A 20,449-nucleotide genomic window follows, 5' to 3' on the forward strand; every position below is an offset into this window, starting at 1 on the left:
GGCGGAGCCCAGCAGACACGGGCACCAAGGCCCTCAGCAAACAGGCCTCACGCTCTCATCAACTACAAAGACAATCCTGCCACTGCACTAACTGGAGCCAGCTGTGGGAAAAGGTAAAGATGCCAATGCTGGGGGACACTGACGCCAGAGCGTGAGCTCCAGCTCATCTCAGGAGTGCCAGCGTCTCACAGGGCACCGAGGACGAGCATACGTGACCAGCCCAAACACTTGAGACACCTTTCCCGTCTAAGTAAACCCTTCGTCAAGTTTCAACTCAAACAGTACATAAACTACCACACACATTGCTAACATTAGACTATATATTTTTAAAAAAGCACAATAAAAACTACTGATATGAAGGGAAAATCAGGGATACTCAAGTAAAATTGATAAACACTACCTATCTGCACACGGGCCAGACAGAACAGAGAAAAAAGAAAGAAATGCACATCTTCAGAGAACTGCTGGCTCAGTTCCAGAGAGAAGATGCATCCGTATGGCTCTGTCCCACAGAAACCGTGGGAATGACCTCAAGGCGCTCAGGCTGGGTGTCACGTGTGAGGTTTGCGGCTAACTAAACTTGAGCCACCGAGCCGTGTGCAAGGCGACTCAAGCAGCCAGGCCAGGGAGCCTGGGGAGCAGGCAGCCTGCCCTCCGCTGAGTTCTTACCATCGCACTTTGTTGCACGTCTGGGTCGCGCCGAGAGGGGAGCCTGCCACCATGGGGACTTGGATGGGGCTGTGCTGCTTGTTGGTGACCAGGTCCAGTTTTTCTTCTAACGATTTGCAAGTAGCCTCCAGAGCTTGCAGCTTGGCTTCAATGCTATCCAACCGTAAGCAGATTGTCTGGTTAATGGAGTACAGGAATGACTGCAAGTGGAAAAAAGAAACAGCTCAGAAGGGATGCCGTGACTGCAGGGGACAGCTACAAGGACCCCGCTCACGATTTCCTACTTCCAACTGCATCTATTCCAATAGAATGGGTCCTGCACCTGGGCTCCTTTGTTTCCGCCGGAAGCATGTGCAGAGACCAGGCCAAGCGTTCCCACGTAAGCTGGGGTCTCTGCAGCGCGCTGTCCCCATATGAGCCCAGTCCACAGAAGAAAGCAGCAGCAGTGTGCAGGGTACTGCTCTGGGCACCAGTCAGGCACACACACAAGCTGGCCAGTCCATCCAGCTGGAGAGGCAGCATACCCAGGCCTCCGTGGCCACACGCTTGTGCACGGCAAGCCTGCCACCCAGTGGCCGGCATGGCGCCTCCGGCTGCAGCGCTGTGGGGCTTCGGTCCCCAGTCCTGGCCTCCTCCCCAAAGGCTGTGGGCCCTGCAGTGAGCCCACCCTCGGCCAGAAGAGCCGCTCGCTTCCCGCAACAACCCCCCCCCCCGGGGCGGAGCCATTGCCGCACACCCGCACCTGCGCCCATGAGCACCCTGCGCTGGTGCCCACAGCCAACCGCGGCCAGGCAACGCTTAGCGACCAGGAATTTGCCTGTCCTCCCCTCTCCCACCCTTGACTTGGGGCGGGGGGCGGAGCGGGCAAGGGGTGCGGGGACCAGGGAACAGGGAGCGGGCTGCACGGTACCGTGTAGCCCACCGAGCTTCTCAAGAACCAACGAGCGTGTCTAATGGCCAGGCCCGCCGTGTGGGGCAGCCACGCAGTGCTCACAGAGGCCCCCCTTCTGAGAGGACTCCTCACCACGCAGCTGAGGCGCAGGGAAGGCCACCTCCTCCGCGAGGACCGCACTGGACAGCAGCGTGCGAGGGACCGGCAGCGCATGGCGCAAGCGCGCGGGGCGCCGCGGCCACAGCGGAAAGGCGGGGAGAGCCCGGCTCTGGGCGCCCAGTGCCACTACGGAGCTCTGGCTGCAGGGAGCAGCTAGTGAGGCCGTGTGGGGAGCCCCTCCTGGGCAGGCGGACCGCCCCCTGTGGGGCCCGAGGAGCGGTGCAGGGGTGCAGGCCCCTGGCAGGACAGCAGGACGCACAGGGAGGCGCTCACCTTGATGGAGGGGTCCTGGCAGTTGATCTCTAGGCGCTGGCGCTTCAGGGCTGGCTCCTCGTCATCCGCCACCACATGGTTCTCCAGCACGACTGTAAACCGACGCAGACACAGCAGGTGTGAGCATCGCGGCCCCTGCTGCCCACCCAGGGGCAGGAACAGCGTCTGTCCTAGCTCTGACAAACCCGAGAACCCACACGCCGGAGCCGCACGCCGCTCCCCAAGGGCTCGGTGCAGCTCCCCCACTTGACTTCCAGCTTCACCAAATCCAAGAACAGTAAGGAGTTCTCTCAGGTTAAAGGCCTGTCAGTTGGCTACCTCATTTGGAAATCAAACCCCTATGTGCATATGCCGCCTTCCTACACGCAGACACGACCGGTCACACTGAGAGCCTCCCTGCCCAAGGTACTGCTGCGCCCAGCACCTGCAGCGGGGACCAGCGACTCCGCCCACAGTCAGCACCGACCCCCTTCCCTCCATCCCAAGTGCACTACAAACACGACACTAAAGCTAAACATACAAACACCAGAACTGTCTGCAATCCCATGATCTCCTCAACCACACTTCTCTCCATCCCTGAGCCTTGGCCCCAGACCTAATCAACTTGCAATGGTACACAGAATTATGGATTCAGGATTTGTCTTCACGTCATACCATGAAGACCTTTCCATTTCACTGCAGTATTTTCCCTTGACCTCTCCTTGCCCGGAGTCACCCATATTCCCTGCCCAGTGTATTTCTCCTCCTTCCTGCATGGCCACATGTGGACACAGACCTATTACAGAGATGCCCTCCTGCTCCGTGGCTGTAACTTCCTTTCTAATGGTCAAGCACTTCGGGGATCTATTCTACAGAACGAGTGCTGGCACGTGAGAACACACAGGAGCGCATGTAGGACACAAACAGGACACTAGTGTGTACGTGTGCACACAGAAGCACATGCTGTAGCACTTGGGAGAGTAAACAAGAGCGCACACACATTTTGGGGTACCATCTACAAGTGCACCCCACACTCCAGTCAAGCAGGACGGACTCACTGTGACAGGCATCCTCGTCCGCCTTGTTCGGACAGCGCTCCTCCCTCCAACCCCCCAGCACCACCCACCACCCAACTACTTCCACTCAGGGAAACTGAGCCACCTTCCCTGCAGCCCCATGCAGCATGCAACTCAAACCAGCTCACACCGTGATCCCGGCTGGGGCACAGTGCCTCTCCCCGGAGTAGAGACCTCCCCCACCCCCTTCACACAAAGCTGGCCACAGGCTTGGACAAAGCACATACTGCCGGCCTGTGAGTCCTCATCTGCTACAGGAGGGCTGCCCTGTACAGGAGGGCTCACCACCACCAAAGCATGCCACTCGGACAGAGAGTGTAGACAGGCTCCAAGTCACATCTCAATTTTGATCTTTTAAGTGTCAATGCCTTTAAGCCTGTACGTACTGGATGACTCACTGAGAAACCAAAATTTAGTGACAAATAGTCCTATGGCTCAAACACAAACCTTTTCTGGGTCCTAGGCAAGAGCTGTAAACTGATTTCCCAGAGGTAAATTATCCAAAGCTGTACCTTGCAGAAACCAGACAAGGGCCAACCATAACAAGAAGGATCCCGCTTACCAAAGGGCTTCGCATCGTACCGTACCCTGTGGATCCTGCGCGGCAGGGAATGCCTCAACCACCTCCACGGAAATGTGTGGCAATGAATTCTCATTGAATTAAGTAAAAAAAGGAAAAATCCATGCCTACAAGTGTTTGTGGTTAGCAAAACACAGGTTCTCAAAACCTTAGTTTATTTACCCCCACTGGAAACTGGTGAACTGTACCAGGACTGGAAGACAGAGAGATCGTGGCCGTCATTAGTCTAATCCTTTTCACTTGCTGCATAGGAAACAAGTCCAGTGAGGTTAAGTGACTTGTCCAGGGCCATGCAGCTAGTTCCTGTAACTAGAGAAAAGATGACCCGCGGCAGCAAGAAGTACCTCGAGGCTTTAAGCAAAGGGCAGGAAAGCAGCCACATAAAAGGAGGTGCGCCCACGGCCGACGACAGAGGTGAACACGCCGGCGTTCCAGCAGCGACTTGCTATGGGCTGGGCAGCTGTCCTTTGCTACATTTGCACACGGTGCCTGCACTGCTTTGTATAATTTTGCACACGTTACTTTTAGAATTAGATGAAAGAACTCAATGTTCATGTTAAAGCCCTGACAATCACCTGGAGCTCAGGCCGGATGACCGCTGCAGTTATGTCCACGCCAGACAGCTTACGTGAGTGTGGCCATACGGGGAGGACGCGCAGGCGCAGGGGAACCTAAGCACCTTTGTTTTCAGTGGGAATCAGAAGAAAGTAGAAGGATGCCCACGCCAGTAAGCAGCTCTATGGCTAGGATCATTTCTCCCATCCGCTGAACTACTTCTAAATTTTACCAAGTTTGTATTTAAGAGATGAAGGAAAAAACCACTTCAATCCCAAGGCCACTCTGGAGGCAAATGCGTGTGTGCACCATGGGATGTGCAGGGTGTGTGCGAGTTCCTCTGGACCAGAGACCGGAAGCTGTCTGTGTTCGAAGGCCTCAGGGGGCCATGCACAAACCAGAGTTCCCAGTTACTTCAGAAACAGAGACTGGACAAAACCAAGGTTAGACACGGTTTCTCTGGGGCGCCTGGGTGGCACAGCAGTTAAGCGTCTGCCTTCGGCTCAGGGCGTGATCCCGGCGTTATGGGATCTGGCCCCACATCAGGCTCCTCCGTTATGAGCCTGCTTCTTCCTCTCCCACTCCCCCTGCTTGTGCTCCCTCTCTCGCTGGCTGTCTCTATCTCTGTCAAATAAATAAATAAAATCTTAAAAAAAAAAAAAAAAAGAAAGAAACGGTTTCTCTAAGCCTTCTTTGAACTATAATCTACAGAGAAACAATTTATTTGGGAAGTAAACTAGAACTTTAATAGTTCTGAAAAGGTTTAAAATTTATGTAACTGGAACATTTTTCTTTTATAACATCGCAGTGTGTGTTTTCTAAGGAAATGGTCGTTCACCTACCAAAATATGAAGTTACTTTTTAAATCTTTATGGGCAGTGATAGTGTTTCTGACGTTTTTTTCTTTTAGCTCAGTGGCGTCTAAGGTGTGGTGCTAACAAGGCCCAGGCTGCAAATTGTCACTGCAAACAAACCGGCGGGATTTCAGAGAGCAGACTCTGGCCACACGGCTGCACTCACACGGCTGCACTCACACGGCCTACCTGACCAGCTCTTGCTCTCACCAGCCAACAGGGGACAGTGGTTCTTATAAATAAAACAGAGGCAAAATAAGAGAAAAAGCACAGCACCCCGAAAAGAGTGCCTCTATTTCTTTGTGACTGGCCATTTAATTCTAAAATCGCTTACAGTGCTGTCCCTTCCAGAGCACAACCAAGTTCTAAATGAAGTTTTTTTCTTTTTTTTCAATGAAGTTTTTCAATTAACATATCCAATGGATCATAAAAGACAGACATGACTGTACTTTCTTATGAGATTTCTGAAAATTCTCTTTTCTGTGGGGGAAAAAAAAGTCAGCATTTCAATTCTACTATTCCAAAAATAATAACCAGGCAAGTAAAACACTCAGTGATTCTGCTGTGTGAGCCTCTCACTTCAAACTTTAAAAAAGGGAAGAAAGGAAAAGAAAAGAAATTTACGAAGAAATCTTCTAAAGAAATCTTCTAAAATAAATGTGCAAAGCTTTTTCATAGACGAAATTCTTAAAACTTAGGGTTTCTTTTACAAAGGGTCTTCTCAAAACAAATATTTAAAGTTTCAAAGTAGGCGTGTGCTTTTAGCATCATTAAGAAAAATTACCCGCCCTAAAAGTACAGAAGGAAAGTACAAAAGTACAGAAGTTCTCACAGTCAATGAAAGAGTAACTTAATAAACACTTTGGGGAAATCTGTCAGTGTCTTATCAAAATTTAGAACATACACAGAAATTCCACTTCTGGAAACTTACCCTACAAAAATATTTGCCAAGAGACCCAAGCAAGGCTCTTTCCTGCAGGGTGTACGTAAAAGGAAAGCAGTGCAGACAAGGTAAAGGACGTCTAGAGGGAAGAGGCCCGTCAGTCAGGGTACCTGAGGCAGACTGGCACACACCAGCAAAACAACTGCAGTAATGGATTTTAAAAAGAGGAAGTTGAGAGGAGGAAAGTTGTGGAACCCCAAGTGTCCCAGGACCGCTGCGGGTGGGGGAGGTGGGGGGAGCAGAGACTGGGTGCTGGGGGCTTCCCCTTGGGATGGACAGATGCGGGACTGAGGTTTCCACTCTCCGTGATAAGCACACACATCACTTTTTCTCTTGCTTCACTTTTTAAAGAAAAGAGAATTTGTGCAAGTACGTCTGGATTTCTGGAGAAGAGAGAATAAGAATCTACCTACTGTCCCGCAGCGCCGTACCTGGGTGACCAGGACTCAGGTCCTCCACGGCAATCTGCACCACATCCGCCAGATCCTGTTCTGACATCATCCAGAGGGAGAGGAGAGTGGCCGGTGAGTGGGCAGGAACCAAACCCACGCGGGACTGGGTCTGTGCCACCTACAAAACCGAGACAGACAGGGACAGGGAGATCACAATCGGGACCTGCGACATGAGGGAAACGACTAAGCGTGTGTGTCCCAGAGCACGTCGGGTGCTGTGCGGTGTTTAATACAGGGTTCTCCTCGCTTCAGGACACCGCAGGGCCGCGTTCTCTGAGAAGTGAGCAGCAGTTCACCAACGCTGCTCACGGCCTCCTTCCTTAACCATTAGACCAGCCCCCACCTGACAGCCTCCCGCTTCCCCGGTCCACTCCCCACACCACCTCCACAGTCAGCTTCCTGTAATGGCCTGGCCGTGCCGTCCCCAAGCCAGGAGTCTCAGTGGTCGCCTGCCTCCCGCAGAACTATCCTGCCCCTCCTGCCATACGCACTGCACCCTGGGAACTACTGGAGAACTATCACACGCCTGCTGCTGGTCTCCACCGATAACATGCGGCCCACCTCCTGGATTTTCCCTGAATGGACCCTTCTGCCCCTCAAGGCTGTTCCCACATTCCCCTTTCCGCTACACAAACTGTCCTCCCGCTAAGGGCCTCTGTTTTGCTGTCCTCTGGCTTCCAGAGCAGACCCAAACCACAGCACCACCCCACTTCCGTGGCCTTGAGAGCACTGTCCTGTCCATGTGCCCTCTGGGGCAGGGGTTTGAGCTGTCATCCCTGAGCCAAAACCATCTCTGTAACAGTCAGGTCCTTTCTTCTTGCTCCTGAAACACTTTGATCAGGCCAAGAAGGACCCTCTCTTCCAAAACAAAAACGACGTCACGTTATGCCAGATATGGTCTATCAGCACCCAGATCTAACCACACTACTTAAAAATGGGATGTCCTGGAGAACTCTGGAATCCATGTCACCATCATGTTTTCACTATTACACTTTATGTTTTAATTATTTGTAGATAAATGTTTTTAAAATAAATTATTTCTTGCTCTTCCTCCAACTAGACTACATGCTCTTTGGGGGCAGGAAGCACGCCCTCAACTCTCTGGTACAGTTCCTGTCACCAGGAAGTCTCTCAGTCCCGAGTCACCGCTCCCATGGGGCAGGAGGAGTCCAATCAAAATTTCAGATCACCTGGTTTCAACCAGGGGTCTAAAGACATCTCTGTTTTTAATGAGTAAGTTCCAACAGGCATAAGGTTAAATTTGCAGGTGTCACACATGTCCCTATAGCCTATAAATAACATGGTTCCTCGTCTCTTTCATCCCGATTTAAATTCTACAAAACTTCTTAGAGACAAAATTTGTAAAGGGAAGAACCAAGCTCTTGTCTTAAATCTTCCTTTAGAGAGTATGGGTAACATTTTTACATAAACGCATGATCAAATGTAAGATCAGAAAGTCATTTTTATTCCCCGTTAACACACCTGACACAACACTGAATGAGGTGCCCAAGCACCAACTGTCCTCAACAAAGGGAAGACTGATGACACAATATGCGGGGGAGGGAGGCCTCGTAGGCACCACGACAGAACCCAGTAGGAGTTCTGTAGAAAGATGGTGATGACAAAGGTTTTTAATCTCCACCTATCACCCCATAAAAACACGCGCGCAGCTAGGATAGCAAGACCAACATCCAGGTCAACGTCCATAACAAGATTGAGTGATGAGGTGTTCCTGAGGAGCCCCAAAATACCAGCACGTGGGGACAAACCATTGACAGCTACAAGGGCACCCCGGTGGAAGCAGGTCCGAAGCAGAGACAATGGCAGACAACCACAGTGGGTTTGCTGGAGCATGCAGAAGGCCTACAACAGTCCGGGCCGCAGGCATTCCCAGAGCTATCTAACTCTCCAAAGCTCCCTTCTAGGCCAAATACACTAAAAAGAAATGACTGGGATTAGAATACCAAAGGTAGAGGACAGGGAAGATAGAGACAGAGGAAAATGAAAATCTGATTAAAGGTGGGAGAGAAAGGGGCCCCTGGCTGGCTCAGTTGGTAGAACAGCAGACTCTTGATCTCAGTGTTATGAGTTCAAGCCCACGTGGAACACAGACGTACTTTAAAAAAAAAAAAAATGGGGAGTGGGGGAGAAAAACAGAGCCAGGAGAGCTCAGAAAATAAACTGCTGCATCTTTTAAAACTTTCTAAAATCAACAGAATATAGGGCCCTAGAACACTGAAATTAGAAAAAACTATTCTAAACCATGCCTCCCTTCTAAATATTCAGAAAAATTAATTCCACATGAAAATGAACAACAGAAAATACTGAAGTCTGATCTCATGCAAAGATAATATATTTTAAAAGAGAACAAGGAGAAAAAAATGCCACCACAGACCATGACAGCATGCTTGAAAACATGCCCTTAAAAGAGACGAAAACCTACCCTGAAGTCGTGATGGACGCAGTTGAGGGGAAGCCTAAGCCAGCATCACAAAGTGCAGTGTGCAGTGACGAACTCAGGAGAGCTCAGAGAGGAACGCAACTAGAAGCCCAGGAGCAGTAAACACGGGAAACTGCGCCTAAGAAACAAAATGAGAAAAGGAGGAAAATTTTAAGAATGAGAAAGATGAAGGAAAAGAGTTCAAGAGAGAGGAGCACAGATGGTGGGCAAAGAAGGCCCAGTGGACGTGGAGAGGGAGGCTCTGAAGAGGAAAACCACAGCAAAGCCCAAGGAAATGGAACGCCCAGAAGTGTGAGTCAAGACAACTCTCCAGAAAGGAGAAAGTCTGAAACTGCTTACGAAAAAGACACACCACACACCTAGAGGGGGGTGGAAAACAGACACCTGATCCCAAGACACATTCTAATAAAAATATTATTGAAAGAAAAAAGAGAAATTCCTTTACACATCCAGGCAAAAAGACCAGGTGACTTAAAATGGGGGGGAAATAGATGATCAAACCACAACAGAAAAAAAATAGATTAATGAATCTAAGATACTCAAAGAAAGAAACATGAGCCAAGAATTTTATATCCAGACCAAATGACTTTCAAGTGTAAAGGCAGCAAACATTTATCAACACCTAGTACTCAGAGGAGGATATTCCCATAAGCCCTTTCTGAAAAAACTGCGAGAAAACAAACTTCAGAAAACCAAAATCAGTTGAAGAGACAACGTAAGAACTGGTCAGTGGTGAGCATTCTATATTTACAAGCAGAACTAAGTGAAGAATATAAAGGAAAAGCACTGCACACAACGGCTATATGCTCTTTGATATACATATAATTTACCTTAAAATGGGGAGAAAAATTGGAAGACTGTAACCAAACAAATGCCAACAACTGTCTGTGATCGCGATGACTGGGAGCATCGGAATTCCCTTCTGAGAATGTTCTGTGTGCAGTGAGGACTTCCGGGATACTCCAACTCTATCATTCTTCGTGTCCTTGAGAACCAGGACAAGAGCACCCGCAGGTCAGATGAACACCCCGGGGCTGTGGATGGGGTAGCAAGTGCGAACTCGAGCGTGCCGTGTGTCTGTATGCACACCCTAACTGACTCTCTCCAGCAAAAGGTGAAGAAACAGCGGTCGGCCTAGTAGCAGTGTGCGTCCCTAGAGCCCACACTGGGATGCTGAGGTAACACCTCCCAGCAAAGGAAATCAGGGCTTCCTGGAGAAACTGCTGACCCGAGAACGGAGACAGGAATGTGCAGAAGGAGCCTGGAACACCTTGCCGTGCCAGAGGTAAGGAAGCTATGACAGACATTAGGGCTGCATCAAATGGACTCATGGCCAACAGGAAGAAGCCCCTCGGCCAAAGATAGAGAAAAAAAAAAACAAAAAAAACTGACAATCAACAAGAGTAACTATGTCGATGGACGTAAAATAATATTTTTAAGTTCATACCATGATACCAACAACAAAAAAAATCACCTTCAGAAAGTGCTAGGGAACTAAATCTTTAATTTTTTAAAAATGGTAATAAAAAGAAAGAATCGAACACTTACCCTGCCTTTCTACCTAATCTGTACCAGCCCACGATAAGAAGCATGTGTGTATGAAGTACTACCACAAAGAAACGACGAAGGAATGGTTTTGCAATCCCGGTGAATTCAGAAAGCAGTACTTGAGCTGCTAACGTCCCAAAGAAACCAAACAGGATTCTCTCCATGTGATGAAGAGCACACCACCACCCAGGAGGTAGGCCTGCTGCCACCAAAACTGTGCCAAACACACAAAGCTACCTCTAGAATTCTATTACGACCAACGCACAGGACACACAGGCATCGGGCAGCACGCGGCAGGGCACCTACAGAAACGCACGCAGCAAAGCAGAACACAGATGTGGGAACTCGGGGTGGGTACCCAGGGGACCCCTATAAATTAAAGGAGAGAACAACAAAGTGGATAGAACTACAATTTTCTAAATTTGCAGTATATTTAGTAAGGATTTTTCAAGACAAAACTCAAACAAACCTGAAAACAGTATTTGCTACACATACACCAGAGAGCTAATTTCCTTCTTTCACAGCAATAGATGTAAAACCAATAAACCTGATAAAAAATGAGCATACAAAATGAAAGTGAATTCACAGAAAAAAGAAGTCACAAGGCTTTTAAAAATGAGAAGAATTCAACCCCTCGTGTAATTTTTTTAAACTGCAAATTTAAAATGAGACACCATCTTGCACCCGTCAGACTGGCAACCATCAGTCACTGTGTGTGCTGGAAGCGTCTGGAGCGGGCTCTCCGGGGTGTCTGGTGGGAGTGCAGACCAGTATGACTCCGTGGAGAGCAGGAGGCAAGAGCGATCAGAACGCTGCTGCCACGGCCCCGACCCTGCACACGCCCTTCAGGAACCCTTCCAGCACCCAGATCCACATATATGTGCAAAGATCTACAAGCCCAAAAACACAAAACAACGAAGGTGTTGCTTTAGAAGCAAAAGAATGGATGCAGTCCACGCGTACATCGACAGGGGATTTCCACCAGACACTCAGCCACACAGTGGGACACACCAAACAGCCGTGTGAAAGAACAGGGCGGATCTCTCTAAGAACAGCTCCCGGGATGCACAGCTCTGTGAATATAAATGGGGCAGAAAGTGTATACCCCGCTTCTTTGTTGTTGTTTTTTAAGAAATACGCTAAATATGCATAGATTATTCCTGGGACATAAGAAGGACAGGAAATTATTTTTCCCTGTTTACCCTTTTATAATATTTGCATTTTAATCCTGTACAGTTATCCTTTTCTTTTTTTTTTTTTTTTTAAGATTTTATTTATTTATTTGACAGAGAGAGACAGCCAGCAAGAGAGGGAACACAAGCAGGGGGAGTGGGAGAGGAAGAAGCAGGCTCCCAGCAGATGAGCCCGATGCAGGGTCCAATCCCAGGACTCCGGGATCACGCCCTGAGCCGAAGGCAGACACTTAACGACTGAGCCACCCGGGCACCCCAGTTATCCCCTTTTCAGAAATAAAAAGCACTTTTTAAAAATGGTCAACTAGGGCCACCTGGGTGGCTCAGTTAAGCGTCCAACTCTTGATCTCGGCTCAGGTCTTGATCGCACGGTCGTGAGTTCAAGCCCCCAGTGGGGCTCTGCACTAAGTGTGAAGCCTACTTAATAAAAAGAAGAAAACAAAATCGGTCATCTAAACATATAGGCATAAACCGCCGAGGAACATCTCCACTCCAGCCTCAATCGCAGAGTAGCGTTTTCCGAAATCTGGTGTGTGTGCCCATCCCTGGGAGGGCGGCCGCAGCAGCTGCTCTGAGATCCAGCGGGCAGAGCGGACGCGGGTAGATGCACGAGGGCCTGTCAGGTCTTAGGAAAGAGGTGCCGTGCTACCCCTGTGTCCTCTGAAGATGACCTCTAAGTACAGATTAACCGGGGGTCAGTCTGAAGATGACAGCTACTCATGCCATGAACTCAGTCCTCTTTTGCCCAAACTGAGAATCTGAGCACAGATTATGAAAGGGTGCAGTGAACTGCTGAATGAAGGCCGTAGACCTCAATGAGATACCACCACCCAACCAACCTTCGAATTAGTGGCTTTAAAACGTTTTCAGGTCACAGACTGCTTTCAAAATTTAAAAAAAAAAAACCAACAACAAAAAAACCTATGAAACCTTTTCCAGGAAAAAAGCACAGAGAGACAAAATTCTGCCAAGTTCCACAAACACCAACAGTGGCTGCCTATCTCAGTAGCTGTTCTCTTGACGCTCAGTGTAAAAGCCCCAATTTACTGGGACACATGGCCACCAGGCCGACTGCCCCCCGCAGCCGCTCCTGCAGCATGCTGTAGCCAAGGGTCCAATTCTCACCGACGGGGTGTCAGTGTAGACGGGGCGCATGGCAGCTTCCGGGACACCTCATGACACAGCAGCTGGCATGTTGCCACGGCCCTCCTCCCTGCCTTCCAGCTGCCAGACTCCAGGGATGAGGATGGGGCAGAAAGAACTAGAGGAGCGGAGCAAAGACCAAGATGGGAGCTGCCACCTGTTCCCTACCAGCCCCAGACTTCCCTTATCAGAAGAGAAAAGGACAAAGTACCTGCTCTCAAACAGCATATTCTGGAACCTACCGCCTGCTGCCGGCTTGACCCAAGTGTGGCGCCCTGACACCCACTCATGACGGCCCGGGTCACAGGTTCCAGCTAAATAGGGGCCTCTCATCGAGGCCCAATGGAAAGTTTTCAAACGTCCAGTTCAAGCTTTTTCCTGGTCTCTCAAAGTTCTGCTAGTGGCTTAAGAAAATACTCCAAGCTCACCATAAAATCCTCAATCTTGAGCTCTTCCAAACGAGGACGCCACACGCTATCCAAGTTGTTTACTCAAGATGGTTCTGTTGCCAGGATAGAGTCATTTAAAATTCTGCTAACAGTGAAGATTTGAATAGGAAAAAACTAGGGCAACAAGCCCAAGAAAACTGGAGCAGAGTGGTACATGCGGTTGCCATTTTGGCAAATTAAACTGACCATTTCTCAGAAGTCCTGGAGATAATCCAGCCTTAATATAATAAAGCAGCTGGGCTGAGATTAATGTTCAATAATGTCTCTGACAGCAACGACTAGCTGGACCCTGGCACGCCTGTGAAGAGAGCATCTTCCCTGGTGCACAGGAAAACCAGAACCCAGCAACCAACATCAACAGCCCAAGCGCTTGATCTCAGGGGGATGGCCGATAAATGACAGCACTCCACACTGTACAACACGACACACATTAATGTGAATGAGGCTGGTTTAATGATCTGAACCCAAATGGAAAGATCTCTGGAATATAATACTAACAGAAAGGAATGGAAAAGGAAACTGTAGAACAACGAGTGTATGATCCCAATCTCGTTTTCTAATAACTGCACGTATGTGCAGTCACATGTCCGTGAGCGTGTGTCAAGGCACACAAGAGGGTCTGGAGTGATCACGGTGAACTTCTGGTCCCCAGGAGGAAGGGAGGACACAGACAACACAGACAACGTTCCTCCTTGATCCCTCCCCAGTGCTGAGTTTTCTGTAAGCACATATTATTATCACTGTGAAATTGTTTCTCTAAAACCAGTAAGTATTTAGACAAGGCCAACCACATCGAATCCTGACAAACACCAGGCAACCGTCTTAGCCCTGCCTTCAACCCGCCTCAGCCTGCACGGAGCAAATTCACACACCCTGCTATGGAAGTGCCACTGCCCTGGATGCACCCTTCCTCCCGCCGCTTCCACACCCCAGCCCCTCCCTCCGAGGCTCAGGGGCCATCCTGCTCCCTCCTCCCCCACCAGCGCTTCCCCCTGTGGCTGCAATGGGCGCTCCCTGTGGGCTCACTTCTGCTGACACACACACCATCCCCTCTTCACAGCCCCTCAACATGAGCTCTGGGTCATTCCCAACCAAAGTCACGCTACCTCCCCAGCTGCCCTCCATCTCCATTGCTCTGCTTCCCTTCAGAGCAAAACTCCCCAGAGAGCTGCCTGGACTTGCTGCCTCCATTCCCTCTAGAACCTAGCCCAATCACACACTCTTCCACCCACCAGACCGCCAGGTGGGTCCCGTGCTCACCTGCACTGGCTCACTCCCACGTCCTCCACCCGCCTTGCTTCCCTTCCCTCTATGGGGGTTCTCATATCTCCCTGACGTGGCCGAATGCCTGGGCTCGCTGCAGGACCCCTTCTTAGTTGTACTGCAACACCATCTAGGCACTGGTGACGCAGGCTCACCCGTCCACTCAGACCTCTCCCATGAACTCCAGATCCACGCAGCAAACAGCCTCCTGGACACCCTCCCTGGGTGCCTGGTCTCAATTTCAACACGCTCAAACCGTACTCGTTACCCACCCCACCACCACCCAGACTTTCCATGTCGAAACCTTCAGTCCTTGGTCCTTGTCCCTCTTACATCCAATCTGTGGGCCAGTCTCTCCCTTCACACACTTTGGCCTCATCGTCTCACACCTGGATTTGTGCGCTAGCCTCTGCATGGTCTCCCTGCTCGTCTTTGCCCCATAATTATTCCCAATACCTAGTTAAAAAGCCACTTGGATCATGTGAAAACACATGTCAGGCTGTGTCCCTCATCCGTTCAAAGCCCATCAAAGGCTTCTTGCTAACTCATGCGCTTCCTGGCGCTCTGAAGCCAGCGATGTACCAGCCAGCACCTTCCACCACCCCTCAGGCTCTCCCTGCTGCTCCCTACTGGACCCGTCCAAGGCAGCCTCCCCGCTCCGCAGGCACATGCTCAGCTCAGAGCCTTGGCACTCCAACATTCACCATCTTCCCAGAGACACTGAATCACACCCATTCCAAACCCACCAGCACCCACCTGCCTCCCTGTACCCCTTTCCTGCTTTATCACAAAGTACTGACAGCCTCACTCACCACATACACTACTCATTTTGTTTAGCACCTGTCTCCCTCCTAGAAGACAAGCTCCACCAGGGCAGGAATGTCCATCACTTTGCTCTCTGCCCAGCACCAGGCCTGGCACACACTGAGGCACGAGGAGCACATGCACAGTAAGGCTAGTGGAAGAACCCACTGTGGGCTTACACACCAATGCAGAACTAGCACGGTCAGCATTCCTACTCAAGAACCATGCTGTAAAGTCTTGAAAGTACTGTGTCTATGTTTTGATTTCAGTAAGGACTGGACTATAACGAAGTCACGAGTCTGTTTGGTTTACGACTGCGAACTTCATGTGAATGGCGCGTTCGGTGGTGAACAATGAAAACGTAACAAGCTTCTCATCAGTTTTCAGCAACAGAAACTAGCAGCTGCTTATCAGCTGAAATACAGAACTGCAAATTTATGTTTCATTTTGCTAATTTTTAAATATTTTGGATACCCATAAAATAAAACCACAAGGCCATTACAACAGGAATAAAAGAAAAGCTATGGCAACTGAGCGTACGACTTTGCTTGAGCAGTAAAGGCTAAAAAATGAAATGCTACGGACTATCAGCTCTCGTTCTGAAAAAGGCAGCAAGAAAAAATAACCAAACAAAGCCTCCCTGTGTTGACATGGGGATTTTCTGTCACTGCAAGAACAACGTCACGTGGTTCGTCTCATTAGGGATGTCACACGTACGGGATTTTCATTCCGATCAGTGTTATTAGGGGAGAAAATCTTCGTAGAGCTGCTTCTTCTATTAGCCCTTGAACAAAGCCTTGATGGCGAATCTGACTGGGATGAGGTTACTTGCACATCACCTCCCAGGACAGAGACCTGACTCCGCGCTACTACAATCATTCACCGGCCATCAGATACACACAGCATGGCCAGCTAAAGATACAGGCACAGGGAAAAGCCAGGCACGCCCCTTCATTGAGAGGGCCTTGAAGTCTAGTGCTAGTCTCACTTCACATTATACCTGACAGTCGCAAACCGAAGGTACGACTGTGAGGGTCAGGAGCGCCCCTGCACGAGCCCAAGAGAGTCTCGGGGTGCCACTACCGAGGACAGACGCTTGGAATGTGCGGGAAACCTCCAAGAAACTTAAAGATCATTCCATTTAGTCAAATCCTTTTGGATGTAAGTATAGTAATGACATAATTAAAAGCCAGTATGCAATAAGCAAAGAAATCAATATTCATTAAACTAAGGTATGTGAAAAAGACTCAGCGTGCTTATCGTTTGCTCCAAAATCAGTGTAGGGTTGGGGGAGCGGGGTATACAAAGGACAACCTGGGGAGGAAAGGCAACATTATGACCATAAATGTCTGGTCAGGAACCAGGAAATTGGGAAGCAGGAAATCCTTCTTCCTATGGTTTCCACCTCTTCCCAGGAAAACCCAGCCACACCGTTCCCTGGTTAACACAGCCCCCCCCAACCCCCAAACGTGTTTACATTTAAAATTAGAACAAGAAGGCCAAGGGGGCTGTAGATAGTAGGTCCCTCCCATTACGGTTAATATGCTTGATTAAATTTGCCACTTTTACTCATCTTTTCCAAAAAGTACACACCTTCTCAAATACCAACCACGATGCAGGAAAGAGAAGCAGCTGGATTTAAGCTGGTCCCACAGCACCCACCACCCTAGCACACACACGTACCAGGCTCAGGACCCCCTTTACCACCTTGAAGTTAGTGAGGCCCCCAAAGAGCTTCTGCTTGGAGGGGTGTGTCTATCAGCAGTTACCATACTTGAAACTGGAACAGAAAATGCTGGAATATTTCTTTATTCATTTAAAAATTATAGAAATCAACAAAAAATAAATAATCAAGATTACATGTTAACATACAAAACATGTTTTATGAAAAATAACTACAGTTTCCAAAACAACAGCAGCAAAATCTTAGCAAGAAGAGGAGCACAGCTTTGCACTTTCACAAATCTCTTTAATGTCAGACTTAATGGAAAGTAACTGGATTTCCAGATCTGTGTCAGCTTTCAATCTCGCACTTGGAACGATGCTGGCTGACACAGAAGATGAAAACCCACCCTCACACAGAAGTGCTACTGGGACAATATTTCACCAGCCTTTTCAGGTTAGCTGTGCGTATCCTCTGTTGATATGATGCCAAAACTCAAAAGGTTTTGTTGCAGTGTGGAATCTAAAACCCTATCAGTGAACTGTTTACTTTATTACTTTAGAATCTGTCAGTCTGTCTTGCACTTCCAATGGGTCTTCTACCGAAGCGCAACTTTGTAACATTATGCATCGATCACTTGGAAAATACTGGTTCACTGAGCTCTACGGGCTTCCCAAACGTAGTTTATTACGTATTATCAATAGCGTTACATTCATTAACACTGATATCAGAAACATCTTTAAGCATCGACAAGCTGTCAGGATCTCAATGGCATAGACACACTTTCTGAAATTTCAATTTCACTTGAAAGCTCAAATTTGATCACCGGCAATAGTGCTGGTCGCTTCCCTTGAAGTGATAGGCTAACTCTGTTCATTTAGTAAGAAATAGCCATAGTTTGTCCATTGTTCTTTCATGTTGGTCCAAGAAAAAACACGGCTAGCTCAGGGAGCCACTTAAGTGCAGAAGGGCTTGGCTTCGAGGCAACGCTCCAACTCCGAGAGGCAGCGCGAGCACTTTCCACAGACTTCCCGTTTGTCACAGTATTAAAAAGTATTAGAAAGAGGTATTAAAAAGAGTATTAAAAAGAGGTGTACTCGAGGGCTGAGACTCGATGAAATGAACTTCGACCGCTTCGCCAGGGACATTCTTAGGTGGAAATGGCTTTTTTTTAATTGCATGGCAGTGAAGACTCTAAGGACCCACCTGCAGCCCGGGGCCTTGGCCTCAGCTGCGCCCAGGCGGCGGCAGCGTCTCCACAACAACCCCACACCATCGGCGCAAGGGCCAGCACACACAGAAGGCAAGGGACCTCTTAGGCTTGTCAGAAAAACAGACCTCCCAGGCCCCCTGGCAAGTTCTCAAGGACACCCATGGGGTTCCTCGCACCCCACCTTGACAACCGCTACTTTCAGGTATTACATCTCCAGAAAGAAAGCCTAAGAACCGTGTAGGACTTACAGTAAATTAAAATACAAACCATAACTGCAATCACAAGCAACGTTCACTTGATTTGCCACCTGCCAAGAGAGACGTGCGTGCACGAGAGAAGCCTGCACATAGAAATGTCCGTGTTGACCATTACAGCCCATGTTTTAACCATCAGTTGTTCGCACTGTGAAGTATTTACTCCGACAACGTGAACAACTCTCTCTGCCGAAGATGCGGGACTACGAGAACGTGCACCTGACTGCAGACTTAAACGTCTCAGCCTTATTTCTTAGTCAGAGGAGGAATTTTAGTAAGTCTCTGCGACTCTTTCACACTATATTAAGTGATCTTCTTACATTCATTCATACGTTCTTCAAAAAATAACCACTGGGCACTGCACTCAACAGACGCTACCTGTCTTCTGCCCTTAAGATGCTAAGTTAGCACAAGTGACAGCTGGGATCCACCTGGGATCTACCCCTTAGCTAGAGCTAAGAACAGGCCCAGCTAGGGGTACACAGACTGAGACAGCGACCCCAGCCCTGCTGGAGATCTGGGGAGAGGCAAGAACAAAGGTGTTAGAGGTGCAGGTCTGCGGGTCAGGACCCTTGAAAAGCCCACAGCATAAAACTGGCAGAGGCGGGCTCTCAACGAACCAAGCCTAAGGCGACCTGCCCGATGCCGCAAGGTCCCGGCGGGGGGTGGGGGGTGGGGGTCATCAGCCATAAACGAATTTCAGGGGACATTTAAATATGGACAGTATCTTCACTGACACCAAACATTATTCTTCTTTTAGGTATGGTTATGTGAAAGAATGTTCTTGCTCTCAGGACATGAGGACTCAAGCATTTAGTGTTGAAATATGGTGATCTCTGCAACTTACTTTGAAAAGCAGAAAAAAAAATACAGGTTACCAAAAATTACCAAAATGTGTAATTCTCGCAATATTTCAAACTTTTTCATTATTACCTGTGCTGATCTGTGATCAGTGATTATGATTCACTGAAGGCACAGATGATGATTAGCATTTTTTAGCAATGAAGTATTTTCTAAATAAGGCATGTGCGTTGTTTTTCAGACATAATGCTACTGCACACGTCGTCAACTACAGCACAGTGTAAACATTTATATGCACTGGGAAACCATGAGACGCACATGACTCACTTTATTGTAATACTCACTTTGCTGCAGAGGTCTGGAACCAAACCCACAGGATCTCCCAGCTGTGCCTGTACACATGGATAAAGCAACGCCCCCAAATACTAGCCCTCTGTGAATCTAGAAGGAGGACACACACCTGCCAACTCCCTGCTCTCTTCCAGAAACTTCACTAGATGAAAGGTAGGAGAAGCGGCAGAGAACCACTGAGCCCGTAGACCCTGCTCGTGCTGACGAGCCCAGCAGTGGCTGGGGCACTCCCTGTCGGCGGCCGCTGCCCCACACTCTGGAGCTGTGCGCTGCTGACAGTGGCAGAAACCGTGCGGGTTCTCGAGAACACCACATACTACTCTACAACGTATCTGATAAAAGCCCTTAAAATAAGGAAATGTTTAGAAAAAACAAAAATAATAAAACCTTCCAATCCACTATGCTGCCCCCCAGCTACCATCACATCCCTCCTGTGCCAAACTTCTAAACCATGTTCCAGAACTCTCACCCATGCCCATCCACAATGTCTCTTCCCTCTCCCTCTGAATCCCAAACAATATGGTTTCCAAACTCACTGTCAGACTGGAGCTTTTCTCCAAGGGAGCAGACAAGAGCCCTGTATCGATTACTGGCTGCCTCTGGGCACCACCCCTTCCATGTCTTCCTCCCTGTCCCGGTACCTCTGCCCTCCCGCGAAATCTACCCCACTTCCCCTGCAGAGCACATTCATCCACCTGCTTCCAACTGACCCACACGCTGCAGGGCGCTGATGAGACCCCTTCCCAGCTGCCAGGAAACAACACCCGGGATGCTGGAAGGATGGATGGAAGGCATGGGCTCCCAGAGCGGCCAGCAGGCTCACATGTCAATGATGGGGAGTAATCCCCATCCCTTCCAAATCTACGTCTCCCAC

The 20,449-nt window shown here is 49.1% G+C and overlaps 1 protein-coding gene across 11 annotated transcripts in view; it reads right to left on the reverse strand.

The window, feature by feature from the left end:
• Positions 1-20,449, reverse strand: part of BANP (BTG3 associated nuclear protein) — a 134,209-nt gene that overhangs the window by 100,921 nt on the left and 12,839 nt on the right. For 5 of the 11 annotated variants that reach the window (XM_087870383.1, XM_087870385.1, XM_087870384.1 and 2 more), the window contains exons 2-4: positions 6,394-6,550; positions 1,994-2,085; positions 670-869 (exon numbers count right to left, since the gene is read on the reverse strand). In XM_087870383.1, coding sequence (XP_087726509.1) covers positions 670-869; positions 1,994-2,085; positions 6,394-6,481 — 380 coding nt within the window. In that variant the 5' untranslated portion in view covers positions 6,482-6,550. Of the gene's footprint in view, positions 1-669; positions 870-1,993; positions 2,086-5,226; positions 5,327-6,393; positions 6,551-8,875; positions 9,012-20,449 lie in introns of those variants that run through there. The other 6 variants (XM_045772810.2, XM_045772809.2, XM_045772807.2 and 3 more) reach the window with 3 other exon arrangements.

The sequence above is a fragment of the Ursus americanus genome, chromosome 21 (genome assembly GCF_024610735.1).
Source record: "Ursus americanus isolate L20-20 chromosome 21, mUrsAme1.1.p, whole genome shotgun sequence".
Taxonomy (NCBI): Eukaryota; Metazoa; Chordata; class Mammalia; order Carnivora; family Ursidae; genus Ursus; species Ursus americanus.